This window comes from Gymnoscopelus microlampas, assembly GCF_963454915.1.
Source record: "Gymnoscopelus microlampas genome assembly, chromosome: 16".
NCBI classification, from domain to species: Eukaryota; Metazoa; Chordata; class Actinopteri; order Myctophiformes; family Myctophidae; genus Gymnoscopelus; species Gymnoscopelus microlampas.
In genome coordinates, this window is record NC_139953.1 from 11,053,084 (window position 1) to 11,072,425 (window position 19,342).

A 19,342-nucleotide genomic window follows, 5' to 3' on the forward strand; every position below is an offset into this window, starting at 1 on the left:
ACACATACTGTATGAGAGATTATAGGAATAGTGTAATAATGCTTTAAACATATTAAGTAAGAAATGCTGATCTTTATTTTTAGCAGATTTAACACAAGCATTATATTCTCTTTCACTAAACCCACTGGGGTCATAAATTAATTGTGAAATCATATAAACCATTATAGCTGAGCTGATGGTCTGGTGATCATATAATCCTGTTGCTGTTAACAATAGTTAATATGTATATTAATCTATATGAATATTCATGTTTTATAAATATCTCATTGGTGCTTTCTATAGGATGTTTGTCCTAAAGTTTGGGTATAAATATTGAAGCTCCTGCTGTACAGGTGCAAAATGATTTTGAATAAAGTCTGAATAGATCAAGGAATTGTCCTCTGGATTCTTGGATGTAATTCAATGTGAATGTAATTGATATACATTCTGTCAATCACGTCATGCTTCACTACATAGATGAACATATGAAAGGACCACAATGTGTTATATCCTTTTGATAATGATGTGATAAAATATACATTTTACATGTTTATCATAAATAAAGAGGTCAAGTCGAAAGTCAATGATACGTCAACGTTATAATTATTTTTCAAACTGTCATGCAAGCATGAAGCAGGAGCAGAGAGATATCATGAATGTACACCCTGATCTGAGACAGACTGGCCCTCATTTATCAACGCGGTGTAGACCAAATAATGGGCGTACGGCGAGATCACCGCAACTTTCGGCATTTATCAATATATCCTGACGTTGCCTTTAGCGACAGCTCGGCGGCAGTTGTTGTCTTTGGCTGCACCCGTTTGTTCCATCCTAGACATGCGGAGCAGCATTGTCTCACCGTCTGACAGGCATCTGTACACATGTATCCACTCCAAAATATAGTACAGTATATCTAACACAATAATAAATAATCCCTGTGAAAATATAACATTTTATAAACTCATTTAAACAAACTGTTTTAACAGTCATCCTGTTAATCTTGCAGATCTGGCTGCATTGGCCATTGTCAAAATATACGAGCGCTTATGCGAGAGCATTTTCGGGAGTCGGGACTGGCAGGGCCGCGCCGCTGTGATCTTTTCATGGACAGTGAAGTCTCCAAACTTATAGTAGCGTGTCCTATATGGAGTTATACAACCTGGGCTGGGTTGAGGATATAAACCCGACCCTCCAAACCTTTGACCAGCGCAGGTTATTCTTCATGCTGTGGATTCATTTGGGCCACCGCGGGAGATCGGACATTTAACCCTCCAAACACACCAGCCTTCATCCATTAATGTTTATAATTCATTCATCAATGATCACTCCATAAATGTTCAGATTATTCACTGCCTTGCCTGCTATCTCTCATTTAACGTGGCGTCACGGCAGCCCGTGACTCAAGAGGGAATGCATTGTTTTATTTTAGTGTAACTAGAACGCGCACTGCTCGTAATGGGTTACCAAAATGCTTTTTATTGAACAATATAGATACGGGTAGCCTGGTAAACCCTCCCTCCAGAAATCTCATTTTCATTTGATTTCAGGAGTGAGTCTGGCCTGAAGGCTTGTCTGGGCGTTTCTAGCCCGTTCACCAAATGAACGAGCCTATCAGCGTCGTCGCTCATCGTTCTGTGATTGACAGCGACAGTTGGCCAATCAGGTGGCGAGTTCGAGTGAGCCCGAATGAAGCCGAGTGCAGCCTGAGTGACGCCGAAAAAAGACGAACGGCAGCCATTGTTGTTGTGCGAGTGCCTTCACTTCTTACTTTTGTTTTTAAAACGGTCTCAAACTTCTTTTTGAGAAACGGAATTTACTATTAAGATATCGTTTGGATAGAATTTAGTTGTTTAACTTCATATATGTGGTCAATTAATCATGACAGAGCCTATTTAAAAATATAAATTTAGAGAACCGGCAGGGGCGGGGAGTGACACGCATGGATCCGAATAAGGCAACCTATTTTGGGCATGGTCGTCTCACGGGCCGGCTGAACTTGTAACATCCGTGGCTCGGGGGTAAGCACTTTATGTTGAAATCTGAATGTTTATGTACATGTGAGAGTTGTAAATGTCAAACAAATCGAAAACCAGGAATCGGTTCCATAGAGACACACGACCGGAAGCTGAAGGCCTACAAATTCACGCCCACTTTTGAGACAGCGCCGCTACTCGAGGTCCGTTAGAACGATGAACTGCAGCTCTCAATGCAATCTCTATGAGAGGCAATGTAAAATACCGTAATTTCACTGGTTAACTACTGAAGCTGTAGCGATTTTTTTTGTGTTCTAATAAACTGTCCCATTTGTTTAAGTTATCCTTTTTAATGTCCCATATCTGCCATCTCGATATACAACCCACAATATACTATAATATACTCCATCAGTATGTCAAAACCGTTAGCATTGGAAATCTAGAGTTTAAGTGGTCGCATGGTACATAAGTCACGGACGCATCCCTTGAGGTTTTCAATACCCAGAAAACTGGCGAAAGTGGCCGTTTTCAATATGTTTTGGTCATTATCTCTGGAACAGAAGGTCCAATCTGCTCAGTTCAAAGCTTGTTGGATGTGTGACTTTGAGGACATTAAGCACGAATTGACACATTTTTGGGTTATTTGTTTTTTTAGGGGAGGCGAGATCTTAGTTGGGCAGGCGACCGCCTGTCCTCTTCTACAGTGGGTAAGCCACTGGTCGCCGCTCGGCGCTCGTAAAGACAGTGATGTCACTGAAATGCGACAACTTGTCTGTCTGCCGTCTACCCTCTGCAGTGTTAACATTATGGGTAACTCATTAAAGTGGCAAATTGAATGTGAAACACATCAACTATTAAGAAAACAAGAAGATATGTTGACAACGAGACTCCATACATTTGGAAACATATTTCATTTAAATCAATATCGTCTCCAGTTAATGTAGGAATATTTTAAAAGTAGCCTAATTCTCATATCCTCTCATAGGGATTGCATTGGCAGCTGCAGTTCATTGTTCTAACGGACCTCGAGCAGCGGCAGTATCTCAAAAGTGGGCGTGAACTTGTAGGCCTTCCGCTTCCGGACGTGTGTCTCTATGACTGTCATGTCATCGTGTGACGTTCATGTTTCAGGGCTAGGTCTAATCAATCAACTAACAAAGTTGGTTAGCACTCTAGCTGTGAGATTGTAACAGTGAATAAAGACCTGGCCTGGTTTACAGGAACAGTGTTCATCATAATGTCGTTGTCTTGTGGTTGTAAAGCCTGGTTGATGTTGCTGCTTCACTTTTACATTGTCACCTAGGCTTCAGCGTCCATGTTGATCTCTTTTAACCTGTTTCCGCTGCTGAGACACTTTGACAACCTGGACATGTCCTTCAAACACATAATGTACACTGTTCTGTCTTCTTCTATGAAAGAAATGTATCATTTTACGCCAATAGTTGGATCATATTTCTTCAGGGAGTTCAGCTACAGTAGTGGAGCGGCTAAATGCTTTTTATTGGCAGAATCTTTCAGTTGATGATAAAAGCGTGAAAATTGGCATGAGCAGTCTCCATGGGTCACTTGACAAGAAAATTGTCCGAGGCAGTTGTAATTTCAAGATGGCGGCCATTTTTCAAGATGGCCGATACCTAGTGAACAGTTAAGTGATATGATGGTTTATTTGGTGATACAAGCATGAAAATTGGCATGAATAGTCTCTGTGGGTCACTTGACAATAGGCCACCCACAGCTACTTCACATTTCAACATGGCGGCCATTTTTCAAGATGGCCAACACTTTAGTGGAGCATTTAAGTTATATAATGGTTCATTTGGTGATACAAGCATGAACATTGGCATGAGCAGTCTCTGTGGGTCACTTGACAAGAAAATTGTCCGAGGCAGTTGTAATTTCAAGATGGCGGCCATTTTTCAAGATGGCCGATACCTAGTGAACAGTTAAGTGATATGATGGTTTATTTGGTGATACAAGCATGAAAATTGGCATGAATAGTCTCTGTGGGTCACTTGACAATAGGCCACCCACAGCTACTTCACATTTCAACATGGCGGCCATTTTTCAAGATGGCCAACACTTTAGTGGAGCATTTAAGTTATATAATGGTTCATTTGGTGATACAAGCATGAACATTGGCATGAGCAGTCTCTGTGGGTCACTTGACAATAAGCCACCCACAGCTACTTGAAATTTCAAGATGGCGGCCATTTTTCAAGATGGCCACCACCTTAGTGGAGCAGTTAAGCTTAAGATACAAGCATGAAAATTGCCATGAGCCGTCTCAAAAGGTCATTTGACAAGAAACCCCACAACCACCGCTTGAAATTTCAAGATGACTGCCGCCCGCCATGTGGATCTTTAAATGATACCTTTTCTCATAGAAATGTATTGGGTTCCTCAAAAAGCTCTGTCAAGAGAGGTTGTTTGACTGTGTTTTGTCTGACTACTCGCCCACGACCAGTCCAGTTTGGTAAAAACCTGTCAGGAGTTGCCTCCCACCGGCATAGCTCTCAGGGTTCACTGAGGTACACAAGCTCCCTTACCACGACAAGGTAACAGTCACAAGGGCGGATTTATTTTTTATTTTTTAACTAACAGCCATTACATGTGTCAAATAAATACTAAGAAATGGGGAAACAAAAAATATGACTAATAAATGAGCACAGTTGTGGTGCTGATTAGCACAGTTGTGGTGCTGAACGGACAGTGCTCCAAAATTATAATTGAGCAATGGCTAATACTGAATGGCAGTAGCCACGGAACCATGACAAACTATACTAAGGAACTAAACTGAAAATATGCTTCACCGTTACGTATGGCAGTGGAAGGCAGTGGAAGCAATGTTACAAAGTAACAACTGAAAATTACACACTAATAGACTGGTGACAAAGTAAAACATGATGCACTGATGTGGCGAGGGGAAGCCGAGCCATAGGCTTACACTTGAAAACACAGAGGACAACGGGGAATAACTCTGGCAAAATAAACATGCAAATAGGTTCTAGCAGGGGCAACTATATAGGCATGTGCAACTGAGTCCATATCTGAAGCACTTTACTGTACACCTTCCAGTACATGCCTTGGTGCACCCACATTTGGTCAACTCCCAACAACTCTCCGCAATAGGTGGAAGTGGAGTCCAGAAGACTTTCCACTTCTCGTCCTGTTCCACCCATCCCCTGTCAGATGGCTCGGCATTTGTGGATGTCGCTTCAATGCCTGTCCCCACACGTATCCAGCCTCATAAGAAGCACGTTTGGCATGCTCTTTGAGTGCTGCTTGAGTTGGTGGGATCAAGTCATAATGTCTTTGCTTTCTGGCAAAGAGATCAAGATGTAGATGCTCTCTTTTGGGCCCTTTCCAGCTCTGTGATGTTGAACCTAAGTTTACAGCTTAAATTATATTTTGCTCTGTTTCTTGTCAATGTGCTTTCTATGCCATCACCTTCATCTAGTCGGGTTAGACTAAGTAAGATAGGTAGAGCATTGATCTTATGAAATAATGGAACATTTCTTGCAATGGTATCATAACCAGTACGATCGTGCTCTCTGTTGAATAAACTCGGCTGAATGAGTTTTTCCTTGGTGACCTGCTGACAAATGAAACATCTGTCCCAGTTAGTTTTCTCAACTGTTATGATGGCTTCTGCCATGTCTGCAGCATAGGCAGAGGCCGAGGGTTTATCCTTTTACCACCTTTTACCAAGCACTTTGATGTATGGGATACAACTAAGTTCGTGCCTTAACCCTACACCTAGTCCGATCGTTCATCCAATGCCATTTAAATCCTGTGCGATCTGTACACCATCCGGTTAACTAAAACCCCATTAACCTTGGCTCGGCTCTCCCGCGCTGGCACAACCTGTCAATTCAGGTGCGGCTATCTAATTGTTTTGGGGTAAATTAGACAGCATTTGGGGTACTAACTTTCAATTAGCTGACATTGAACCCCACTCTGAGTTTAACAGCAGTGATATATCACCAGTGTGCCCTGGTAGTGCGGATATTCACTCTTATCTAATCTATCTATGATCAACAAATCAACACAACTGTATTGTGATGTGTTAAAAGTTGTTCTTTAGCATAATAACAATAATCGTATAATTGTCCTTAATGAAAAAAAACATACATTTCTATGAGAAAATGTATCTTTTGAGGATCCAGGGGGCGGCCATCTTGAAAATAGAAATTTCAAGTGGATGTGAGTGTTTTCTTGTCAAGCAACCCTTAGAAACTGCTCATGCCAATTGTAATGCCTGTATCAACAAATACACCATTATATAACTTAATTGCTCCACTAAAGTGTTGGCCATCTTGACAAATGGCCGCCATCTTGAAATTTCAAGTAGCTGTGGGTGGCCTATTGTCAAGTGACCCACAGAGACTGCTCATGCCAATTTTCATGCTTGTATCACCAAATAAACCATTATATAACTTAATTGCTCCACTAAAGTGTTGGCCATCTTGAAAAATGGCCGCCATCTTGGAAATTCAAGTAGCTGTGGGTGGTCTATTGTCAAGTGACCCACAGAGACTGCTCATGCCAATTTTCATGCTTGTATCACCAAATAAACCATCATATCACTTAACTGCCCACTAAGGTGTCGGCCATCTTGAAAAATGGCCGCCATCTTGAAATTACAACTGCCTCGGACAATTTTCTTGTCAAGTGACCCGTGGAGACTGCTCATGCCAATTTTCACGCTTTTATCATAAATTGAAAGATCGTAGCACTTAGCTGCTCCGCTACAGAGGGCTGTGTTCTGCTGGCGACAACAACAGACCCATTGAGAGAGATCACAGTACTGTAGCGCCCCTGTGTGGAGAACTCCATTTGTTACAGCCAGTGTGTGAATGCATCTCTGTGATTGGTATCTGAGTCATATAAGTTGAATTTCGTAGAGGCAGGGTTGTTTTCCTGCAGATAAAACACGACTTGGACCGTATAAGAACAATATTAAATGTTTTACAGTAAAATCCCCTGTGTTAAATTGACTGAGAATGTACAAATGAGACCAAACAGAAGGGTCCATTTGGTAACGTGTACACTTCCAGAGTTAACAGATAGATACATTAAGACTGGAGATTTTTGCTGTGTAGAAAAATAGGTTGTGCTCATGACAATATGTGTGACTATTACTTTATTATTTCACCCTTAGAAGCCTTTTGAGACATATACACTGTTATTATCTAGAGCAGCGATTCTCAAAGTGGGGTCCATTTCTCTTAATACATTTTAATTTGGTGGTCCTTGACATGAAAAGGTTTGAGAAGCACTGCTCCATTGCTACAGTAAGTCTTTGTAACTAGACTTACTGTATTGTATTTCAATGATTAATTCAGGGGTTGACGCTAAAGCAGGAGCAATGGTTAGCATGTGGAACAAAATACTATTCTTTATTGATAAACTCTGTTGTGTTGGTAAACTCTCTTATCAAGATTAAATGAAGCAAAAACCTGTTAAATCAAATAAATCATAGGGGGGGCCGGGGGGGTATCGTCAGCAGCACCGATGCCTGTTTTAAAAGGGTTTTACAACTACATTTATACTTTACATTGTATACGGTGTATACAGCGTAACACGGTAGAACACACCACAGGCATCAGACATTAAAATATCCTCTCAAAAAGTGTTTTATTGGAAAGATTGACCCACAAAACAAGAATAGACCAAATATGTTGGATAACTCCACATAAACCCTTCAATACCATTTGTCCAAGACTGCATCGCTTTAAAACATCAAAACGTTGCCTTTGACCTTGAAAAATGTTCCACTAAATCCATGAAGCACAACTTTTAATATATGATGTAGGAGGGTATTAGGACCAGAATTGTTCAGTAGTCAAGTCAAATGTATTTATACAGCACATACATTTAAAAACAACAGCAGCTGACCCAAAGTGCTTTCCAAACAAATAGCATTTGATTGATTGATTGATTGATTGATTGATTGATTGAAGTTTGCAGAGAAAAAGCACATGGAAGTACAGTTTGCAATACAAGGTCAACTAAATAGGATTGAAAAGCCCAGAAAAGCCGCATTGGCTTGTTTCAAATGGGGTCCTCATGTACTCAATTCATGGAGAATAACATGAGTATATATGAGTATATATGAGTATAAGTATATAGCATGGTAGGTTGTTCAGTAGGACATCATGGTAGGTTGTTCAGTAGGACATCATGGTAGGTTGTTAAGACAGGAAGCAGGAAATCAAGTGTCTCCGTTTACTTCTGAGGGGGAAAAAACAACAATTACAAGAAACATTTAATTTTGTATTATTATTATCATTAGTATTAATATTGTATTATTATGATTATTATTATCATCATCATTATTATTATTATTATTATTATTATTAATATCATTGTCAATATCATTATTATTAGGCTATAATAGTAATAATAGTGACCCTCATTTAAGTGGTGTAGACCAAATAATGGGTCCACGGCGAGATCACCACCATTGTCGGCAGGGCGTGTAGGATTTGTCTACACCCTTTTGTTTCATCGTAGACATGCGGAGCAGCATTGTCTGACCATCTGACACTCCAAGAATGCATAGCTATAAAACTAATAAATAATACATGTGACAATGTGTCATATGAAATATGGATATTTCCAAGTGTACAAGCTTAATTGAGCAATTAGAAATAATATAACATGTTTACAATGTTACAAGTTAGATGCTTAATCATTCAGCCATTTAAACAGTGCTTGACTGGCTCTGTGTTAAGATGAGCGCATATGCAAGAGGATGTTGAGGACCGCTGCTCTGGAATATTTGTATGACTGTAGGCTACCCATCTTGGGTAGCCTACAGTCATACAAAGTATGCTACGTCATACACAGTATGCTACGTCTTTCTGGAGTTATGTGGAACCTCGTTTAAGGATATAAACCCGACGCTCGAATGCCAGCAGTGCCCAGCCAGCGCAAGTGATCTTCATCGCAGCGGGAGATCGGAGATCTCCCACCACACACCAGCCTCCATTAATGTCTACGCATTAATCAAAAAACCTAGAATACCCTCCCTTTTTGGAGGGTATACTATAATTATTCCCTCCCTCCCACACGCACGGCACGTGTATATAATGAATTAATGAAAAAAAATGGGTAATCGGCCAGGCTGGTTTTCCTTATTTTGTGTAGTGTCAGCAGATGAGAGCAGAGGCAAAGATTCTGTCTGGGACAGTAATGTCTCTATCGGTGCAGACGGAGGCCGTTCTGGTAACACATCAGACGGGGTAAGCAGCAGCTTACAAGGCGCTGCGGTTGTGGTCCCTGCGATTCCAAGACTCAGGAATAGACTGAATCTAGACGAACATTTCCTTGAGTTTTATTCTGTGCTATGACACTTCATTTGAATACTAATGAAGTACTCACTTCAGTGACCTGCCGTTCAATGAAGTGAATGGCAGGTCGTTGAGTTAATGTGTGAATTCTTTTTTTCTTCCCCAGACAGCGTTCTTCTGACATATAGTGACACTTTATAGTTGACTAGACTTGCGCTGTTACGAATGCAGTCGTACTTTTTTTAATTTTCTTATTGGACGTGTCTGTGAATCTACAAGATCTACAAATCTACAAGATCTACAAATCTACAAGATCTACAAATCTACAAGATCTACAAATCTACAAGATCTACAAATCTACAAGATCTACAAATCTACAAGCTCGTAGCGAGGCACTCTGTGCTTGTATATCGGCTATTTTTGAATAGCCAAAGAAATCTTAAAATGACACAGATGCATTCCTGGTCTTTAAAAAGTCTTGCTTATGGTCAAAACGTACTTTAACAGAGGCCCCAATTCCTCTTGTTATAGTTGTAGGTGGTGGCGCACCACCGCCGTCCATCACTTCTGCCGTCAGTGGTACAGCCAGAGTACTTCTTCCCATTGAACAGGAAGGGGAAGACGCAGGCCTTTCCATTGGATGCAATCACCTCTGCATCAACCAGTAAAAGGAGGGAAAATAATTAGATAGCCAGGCCGATGGCAGATTTTTGCATCCAATGCTGTTAACTAAAATAAATATTTTTTTAAACATTTGCCTATAATTACATGCCAAAATAGGGATGCCAGGTTGAAAATTGTTAAAAAATTAGGATCGGCTACATAATTGATAATTGCGAATATTGAAGTCAAATAATGGCTGATACAAACCACTACATGGATCTAGCTCTATAAGGCACAGGCAAAATGTGGACGGGTAGCAGAAAGGATGTTATAATGTTAAGCAAATTAGGCTGCACTAAAACAGAGATGTGCAGAGTGAACCAATACTATGAACAATATAACTAAAAGAAACACCTTATTACGACCACAATTACAACATGAAGTAAATAGTAAAAATGTAATGTCGGTACGAACTACTGTACATGATAAGCGTCATGTGACATAACCACTGTTGCACGGACTGAACTTGTAGTCCCCTAGTAGAAAAGTGATGTAATAGACTCACTGCAAGGGTTGTGACAGCCACAGGTGTGTTTGTGTGTTTCATTTCTCATGGGGGTGAAAATATTTGCCCTGAACTGAAACCACGACACAGCCTTGCTCAGATCAGCATCAGAAAATGTGACAGAAACTAACCTTACAGACAAGACCACATTGATGGGCAACCATACTGTAAGTTTACATTAGATGACATCATCTTGATAGCATGTGCCATTCCTACATATGATAGGTGTGTGTGCTGTGTATCTCTGTGTGTAGCTGTGTGTGAATCCACAGAGATGATTGGTGGGGCATAGCTTCACATGTTGGAGAAGTTCCTCCTATCGACCGTATTCCGCTTCTTCATGTTGAAAAGCAGTTGGGGCAAGACTGCGCCACATTTATCAACAGCTGACAAATCTCATGCAATAATTCACAGGGTACACCTATTTCTAAGCTGGTTTGTACGTTCCATTGATGAATGAGGGCCAGTATGTTTTTTATTTATGTCATTTTCCTCTCCTTTTCCTTTGGCACCCCCTGGTAGCCCATGTGACTCACTGCAGTAGAGCTTGTTGACACGGGCGATGTCATTGGTGTTCATTTTTTTGGCTCCCCCGACTGGCTTCCTGGAGTCTCTCCTACGAATCATGGTGGGGAGCTTACCACTCTGTTTGGAAAATGCATAACTGACACACAAACACACACACACACACACACACACACACACACACACACACACACACACACACACACACACACACACACACACACACACACACACACACACACACACACACACACACACACACACACACACACACGTTTATAATACTATACAACACAATTTTGGAACGGCATTCAAAATAGCTGACAAATAGCCAAAATATTGCAGATCTACAAAGCTTCTTTTGAGCACGCACACACACACACACACACACACACACACACACACACACACACACACACACACACACACACACACACAATGAAGTCCCCAACACCAGAGGTAGCGCCACTAATCACGTCCAACCCAGATTTGGCACAAACAAGGGGTTGAATTCGTTCTCCTGCTATGCCACAAAAATGTGGAATGCCCTACCAAAAGCTGTGAAGGAGTGTAAAACCCTACTCTCCTTCAAAACCGCTCTAAAAGAGTACCTACAGATGGCTGCAATTCAAAACTATAGCCTGTGCATTTCAGCCATTTGAAAATAGCAGATCTACAAGTTCACAATGCGGTGCGATGCATTGTGAACTTGTAGATCTGCTATTTTCAAAAGATCTTTTATACATTGCGTACATTTGAAAACTGGTGAAATGGGGACATTCTGCGCAATAAGTACTTTCTACTTTTGGTACTTTGGAGTACATTTTGATACCAATACTTTTGTACTTTTACTTTCACTTTTAAGTGAATTTTGAATTCCGGACTTTCTCTAGTAACAGAGTATTTCTACATTGCAGTATTGATACAATACCTTTACTTAAGTAAGAAATGTGAGTATTTTTTCCACACTGCCCCGAACACACGCACGCACGCACGCACGTGCACGCGCACACACACACACACACACACGCACACGCACACACACACACACACACACACACACACACACACACACACACACACACACACACACACACACACTAACCTGCCGTACTGCATAACAGAGGTGAAGTCGTAGGGAGTGCCTAAGTTGTTGGTAGCCACCTTACGGAAGTTGTGCTCCTGTCCTGTAAGAGATGCAGAGTCGACCAATCAGAAGACAGAGCACATACCACCAGAACCAATCAGACAACAGAGCACATACCATCACATTATAAACAAACCAATCAAATGATTACATATTATACAAAGTACAGAATAGATTTTTTTATCCAAATTAACGCTGACATCCCCATCGTGGGCAAAACTTCAAAATGTTTAAAAGCATTTTCACTTTTTGTGGTTTTCATTTACAATTCACTATGTGTTTTTTTCTGGATGGCGAGGAGCACTGGTTTGGGTTTACTAACTCGACATACCGTTTTAGTCGCACCACAGTTATTATTATTTGCAGTCGCTTAAATGCTCCCAATTATATTGTTTTGGTCGCACAAATTAACCCATTCAATCCGGGAAAGCATCTGTGCAAATCTTGAGGCTTGAATCTTAAAGCAAACATTTTTAACTCAAATCTTTGCTTCTGGGGGTTCCCTGGAACAATATATTTTGAGATGAGGGGGTACATGTCAATTTTGGGGGTCCTTGACATGACAAAGTTTGAGCACCACCTGATATAGATGATATTTTTAGAATCGGGTTGAATCTCAGGTGACCAAAACGGACGCAATTTCCAGCCCTGGTTACAGTGTTACCAGATGTATGATAATTATCGGATTTATATACGATAATTTTACCCACTTTACGATGTACGATCAATAATTAAAAAAATGCCCAAATATACAATAATTTCGCCATATCACAAAAAACTTTGTGAATTTACTAGATTCCCTGGCTGCTGATTCAGGATCTGGTTTGGCTTTTCAAAATAAGTCATTAAATCAGTAAATCTGACCCTAGATCTGTACTTGGTGGCATTAAAAACACCGGTCTCGTCTTTCCAGTCCAGTTCAAGGCTTGTATTTGTGTAAGGTCCAGGAAGTTGCCTGATTCCACCCCATATGAGATGCATTTTTGCCACGTAGGAGTCTCAAACAAGGTTGTTTCTTACAATAAATACGCAATTTTTTGGGTGAATTTCATATTATTTACACCTGTGATATCTTTTTTGGCTGATATCATAGTTTTCTTTCAAATGTCATAATTTTAAGCCTCCGGTACGATAATTTAAGATTTCCCATCTGGCAACACTGCCTGGTTACCTGATTGAATGTTCTGGGTGACGATTCTGATGTACTTGTCTCTATCGGAGCGGTTCTGTTCGTGTTGGAAGCCCAGAGCGTGGAGAACCTCGTGTTGGATGGTTTGCTGATAGACACACCCCCTTCTCTGTAGAGAAATTCTCTGACGGCCTCCCTGACGCCCGACCTTCGACCAGCACCTACAGTTTATAATGTTACAATGTTACATTATTACAATGTTACGATGTACAACCAGCACCTACAGTTTATTATGTTACAATGTTACATTATTACAATGTTACATTATTACAATGTTACGTTGTAGGCATTCATTAGACGCTCTTATCCAGAGTGACAAACAATAAACAAGGTAAACACATACATATATAGAATGCAGAGAGACAGTGTAGTGTCTCAGTAAACTATAGGATCACAGGTAAACTAAGAGCCTAGCCCCTTTCGGAACCCTGTATACCTTTTTTGTAGTTGGGATGCTGACGGTATCCAGAGAGTGGTACCAGTGGGTGAATGAGAGAAGCCATTGACTTTCAAGGAACGCTGGATACCGTCATCATACCAAATACAAAAAAGGTATAAAGGGTTCTGAAAGTCTAAAACAATCTACTATCAATATGTGTGTGTGTGTGTGTGTGTGTGTGTGTGTGTGTGTGTGTGTGTGTGTGTGTGTGTGTGTGTGTGTGTGTGTGTGCGTGCGTGCGTGCGTGCGTGCGTGCGTGCGTGCGTGCGTGCGTGCGTGCGTGCGTGCGTGCGTGCGTGCGTGCGTGCGTGCGTGCGTGCGTGCGTGCGTGCGTGTTTACCAACCCATTCCCAGGGTATATCTCCACATAGTCTCTGTGATTTTTCCTCCACACAAACTGGATGCATGTGGGTTTATGGAAGCTGACCAGCGCGTTGATGATGGTTTTACGCTCCTTACGGCCTGCATAGGGAGACAAACTCAACCACTTAGTTCAGTCACTCTTCTTTTTATTACTATTTTTGTTTTTTGTTTTGATGGATTGAATACTTTATTAGTCAGAAATGTAAACAGCATGGAGGTACAGTAAAACATTTAGGCTAAAAGGATAACCCTAACCCTAACACAAACAAGACCTGGGGACCTGTTTCCATTGTGGTCCTATGCATTCAATCTTGAATGAAGCTCATATTAACCATAGGAAGTATTAAGCTGTTTTTTTTATTTTCACATGCGTTCCATACATTCCAAAGGGCTGGACCACATATGGACAAAAGACATCATCAACTTGTGACGGGCGTTGTCCCGCTTGAGTAAAAGATGAATTATTTCTATAATAAGCAAAGTATTTAAGGTGTTATTAATTATAGTTATAGAGGGTAATAATAATGTATTAAGGCATATAAGGCTTATTAGCCAGGGATCCTTTTAATAATCTTGTTAATAAAGAATTCAATCAATCAATCAATCAATCAATCAATCAAGCAACCAATCAATCAGAACGTACTGTAAGCATTAGAGATGGTCATAGGGATTATAACTTGGCCGTTTTTGTTTCTGGGCCACAGACATCCTCTCTGTGTGCACGGAGCTGCGTTCCTCCCGGTTGGCATGGCGATGTCACCAAACATGAGGTGAGGGCCACCTCTGGCACCTCTGGCACTACCTACACAAACAAACACGCCAACATGATGATACACACAATAATACATTTGTATTATAGGACATGGATTTCATTGCTACAGCTGTTAGTTCTCCTCCAGACAACCATGTTGTCTCCTCTAGGCTCACTCACGCAGGTTGGTGTTTGCTTTCTCAATAATATCACCCACATCCAGATCTTCACCTGGATTCATAGAAACACACAGACACAGTTATACATATAATATAATGATAGAAACACACAGACACAGTTATACATATAATGATAGAAACACACAGACACAGTTATAAATATAATGATAGAAACACACAGACACAGTTATAAATATAATGATAGAAACACACAGACACAGTTATAAATATAATGATAGAAACACACAGACACAGTTATAAATATAATGATAGAAACACACAGACACAGTTATAAATATAATGATAGAAACACACAGACACAGTTATAAATATAATGATAGAAACACACAGACACAGTTATAAATATAATGATAGAAACACACAGACACAGTTATAAATATAATGTGAATTATTACGAACAGCATCTGACATGATGATGTTATGATGTTATAACATGGTGATGTTATGATATAACATGATTTTATATCATGATATATTATAAAGACCATACAGTATATAAGTTATGATGTTTAGACTCACCAGCATCAGCCTCTCCAATGTTTCTAGTAGCTATATCCTGCAAAACAACACACACACACACACACACACACACACACACACACACACACACACACACACACACACACACACACACACACACACACACACCCCATTAATATGGAGATAGTTGTTTTGTCCTTCATTGATTAAAATGATCAAGTCAGACGAGGGAAAAAAACCTAAGTTTGAGTCAGGAGGTTTAAATGACAGTTTGAGGATCCAATGGAGTTAGGAGATTTAGTCAGAAGCGCTTTTTTATACTTTTCATTGGTTCAATATTTGTAAAACCCACAAACAGACGTAAATGTAAACGTAGATGTATTTATTTATGTTTGCTGTCTGAATAATATCACCTACATCCAGATCTTCAGTGATGATGTCATCTGGATCCTGCAAAACAACACACACACACACACACACACACACACACACACACACACACACACACACACACACACACACACACACACACACACACACACACACACACACACATTACACATAATCAAACATAGAAAAGATCATGTGTAAACAAACAAACAAACAAACAAACGTCATTAATTCACACAACACTGATGAAAGTGTTGATGCTGTGCACGTGTGTGTGTGTGTGTGTGTGTGTGTGTGTGTGTGTGTGTGTGTGTGTGTGTGTGTGTGTGTGTGTGTGTGTGTGTGTGTGTGTGTGTGTGTGTGTGTGTGTGTGTGTGTGTTCGTACCATAGGCAGTGCATAGATGGTTCCAGTCAGAGACAGGAGTATGAAGACAAGAAGTGAAGTCATGATGATTATAAACCTGAATATAGATAAGATATAGGAGATAAGAGATAATAATGATAATAATGATAATAATAATAATAATAATAATAAGGGTAATAATAATAATAATAGATAATAATGTGTGTATAGCACTTATCTTAATGGTGTTACAAAGTGCTTATACAGATAAAAACAACAATAAAGAATGATGTCACAAACAGACAAACAAGGCAATGAAACAGTAACAATGACATACATAGAACAATTGCCACATATTAAATACAATGAGCTATGAGCTTGTATATCTGCTATTTCCTTTATAGCCAACGCTAAAATCTAAAATGACACAGATGCTTTCCCGGTTTTAATGGGTTAAAAATATGAAAAGATTTGGAAAAGAGGGGAAGTCTGCACACCATTGAAGCTCCCAGTAGAAAAGTTGTATTTATTGTTACGTTAAAAATAGATTTAAAACTGGTTAATGGGGTAATATTAGTTCACTGTTACCCAAACTCAATACTTAGTAAACTTTCCCTCTACATCAAATCTGTTAAGAAATCTGTCAAAAAATGTGGACAAATATTTTTGGTGGATGGTTCCCTCAGAACATGGATGCTAGGGTTCAAGTGGTTACATTACATTACATTACAGTCATTTAGCAGACGCTTTTATCCAAAGCGACTTACAATAAGTGCATTCAACATAGGTAGGGAACGAAACTACTAATCACCAGAGGTCTTAAGTGCATTTCCTGTAAAAACAAGCAACCAAGAGTATACCTAGCGCTAAGGTAAAAGTGCAATATATCAGCTATCTACTTTCATAAACACATGAGATAAAATAGCCAAATCAAATGAGCACGAGCTAATAGATCCAATACAACAATACAACAATGGTTCCTACAACTAGTTAACAACAAGTAGGCCAGGCAAAGAGGAAGGGTAGTGTTTCCTGAAGAGGTGGGTTTTTGGATAATATAATAAAAAGGTTCTTATCATACAAAGATTTAGCGGCCCCCCCTGTAGTAACTCTGAGGAGCCCCTATGGGTCCCGGACCCCCTGTTGAAGACCCCTAGGTTAGAGAGTTCCAAAACGTCATCGCCACGTACATGACTGTATTCCTCACTGCTTTCGTTCTAGGCTTAGACTGTAAACATGTCATATTTGTACCTAATGTATTTATACATATCTCTGCTGTCGGGCATAAACCAACTATGTCCAATATATTAACTTATCAGGAAATGAAAAATAAAACTACCTCATCAAAGTCGGTATGGTGACTTTCTACATTGTCAGATACTTGAATGTGTCCTTATATCATCATCACTTTACCCTAATACAGCTCAAGTGGAGTAAGGAGGTTTTTGACCATTAATATGGAGATAGTTGTTTTGTCCTTCATTGATTAAAATGATCAAGCCAGACGGGGAAAAAAACCTAAGTTTGAGTTAGGAGGTTTAAACGACGATCGAATGGAGTTAGGAGGTTTAGTCAGAAAAGATTTTTGATACTTTTCATTGGTTCAATATTTGTAAGGGCTAAAAACCCACCTCTTCAGGAAACACTACCCTGACCCTTCCTCTTAGCCTTGCCTACTTGTTGTCAATTAGTTGTACAAGCTCTTATTTTATTGGATTTTCTTTATTTGATACTTATTTACTTATTTGTTTTAGCTCTTGCTCATTTGATTTTCGTATGTGTCTCATCTGTTTAAGAAAGTAGGTAGCTGATATATTGCACTTTTACCTTGGCGCTAGGTATTCTCTTGGTTGTTTGTTTTAGAAGAGAATGCACTTATGACTTCTGGTGATTAGTAGTTTCCTTGCCTAATGCACTTATTGTAAGTCGCTTTGGATAAAAGCACCTGCTAAATGACTATAATGTAATGTAATGTAAAACCCACACACAGACGTAAAGGGTGTTCAATAGCACTGATTTATTTTTAAAAAAAACTGAGATAGTTGGTTTCTGCCTGACATCGACGACATCCACTATATAGGCCATCAAGGCCCACCAAAATACCCTAAATCAACTGTAGATTTAGTCAACTAAAACTAGATAAAGACTAAAACATTTCAGATGACTAAAATAAGACTAAAACTAAATGGAATTTTATTCAAAAGACTAATGACTAAAAACTATATCAAAATCTGCTGTCAACATTAAACATTAAAACCCGGGAAAGCGTCTGTGTCATTTTAGATTTTAGCGTTGACTATTCAAACATAGCAGATATACAAGCTTGTACATCTGCTATTTTAGATTTTTTTTGTTGAAAAATCTTAAGTGTGAGAACAACCGATTCAGAAGGCATTTTGTAAAAGGTCTTAAGATTGGAGGAGAGCAGAGTAAATCATACCTTGGGCCAGGTGCAGAGTGATCAGCAGGTGCAGAGTGATCAGCAGGTGCAGAGTGATCAGCAGGTGCAGAGTGATCAGCAGGTGTGTGTGAGGGTGTTATATACCCTCCTACCAGCGGGGGGAGCTCCTACTCCCTCTGCAGGGTGTGGAGCCTGATGGCTCAACACCTGTCAGAAGACAAGACAAGATCCACAAAGGAGACAAACAAACTGAAATAACTCAAAGTTGTGTACACAAAGTTGTGTACACAGCAGGTACACTGTCTGTCTGTCTGTCTGTCTGTCTGTCTGTCTGTCTAACTAATAACTATTATCTAACTATTATTATCTCAACTGTAACACGATCCACAGGGCCACGTAATGCATAGTAGGCTACACACACAATACCAGCATCATATTAAAGGGATATTTGCCTTTCAAACATGTGTGGGCTCATTTTAACGTCTACTCAGGCTTTAGTGTTTCACCCCAGACAGTTTTTAAGTTGCTTGATTCAGTATTTAGATATTTGATGTTAAGTTTATCAGACACGCACCCTTTCTATACAAACCCATTGTAACTACAAACTCCATTTTAACCATGATAGATTCATTGAAAACACATGTCTCTGCTTCTGGTGACTGATAATGTCCTTCTAATGAATGTTAGACTCTTTGAAA

At 39.8% G+C, this 19,342-nt stretch overlaps 1 protein-coding gene across 1 annotated transcript in view; it reads right to left on the minus strand.

Annotated features, from left to right (window-relative positions):
* LOC311063175 (hatching enzyme 1.2-like) overlaps positions 1-18,760 on the minus strand; it is a 157,227-nt gene extending 138,467 nt beyond the window's left edge. Inside the window, exons 1-5 of the mRNA XM_084082451.1 lie at positions 18,684-18,760; positions 16,286-16,361; positions 15,927-15,959; positions 15,549-15,585; positions 15,043-15,060 (exon numbers count right to left, since the gene is read on the minus strand). Of these exons, the coding sequence (XP_083938577.1) occupies positions 15,043-15,060; positions 15,549-15,585; positions 15,927-15,959; positions 16,286-16,348 (151 nt within the window). The 5' untranslated portion in view covers positions 16,349-16,361; positions 18,684-18,760. The remainder of the gene's footprint in view (positions 1-15,042; positions 15,061-15,548; positions 15,586-15,926; positions 15,960-16,285; positions 16,362-18,683) is intronic.
* Between the last annotated feature and the right edge of the window lie 582 nt (positions 18,761-19,342).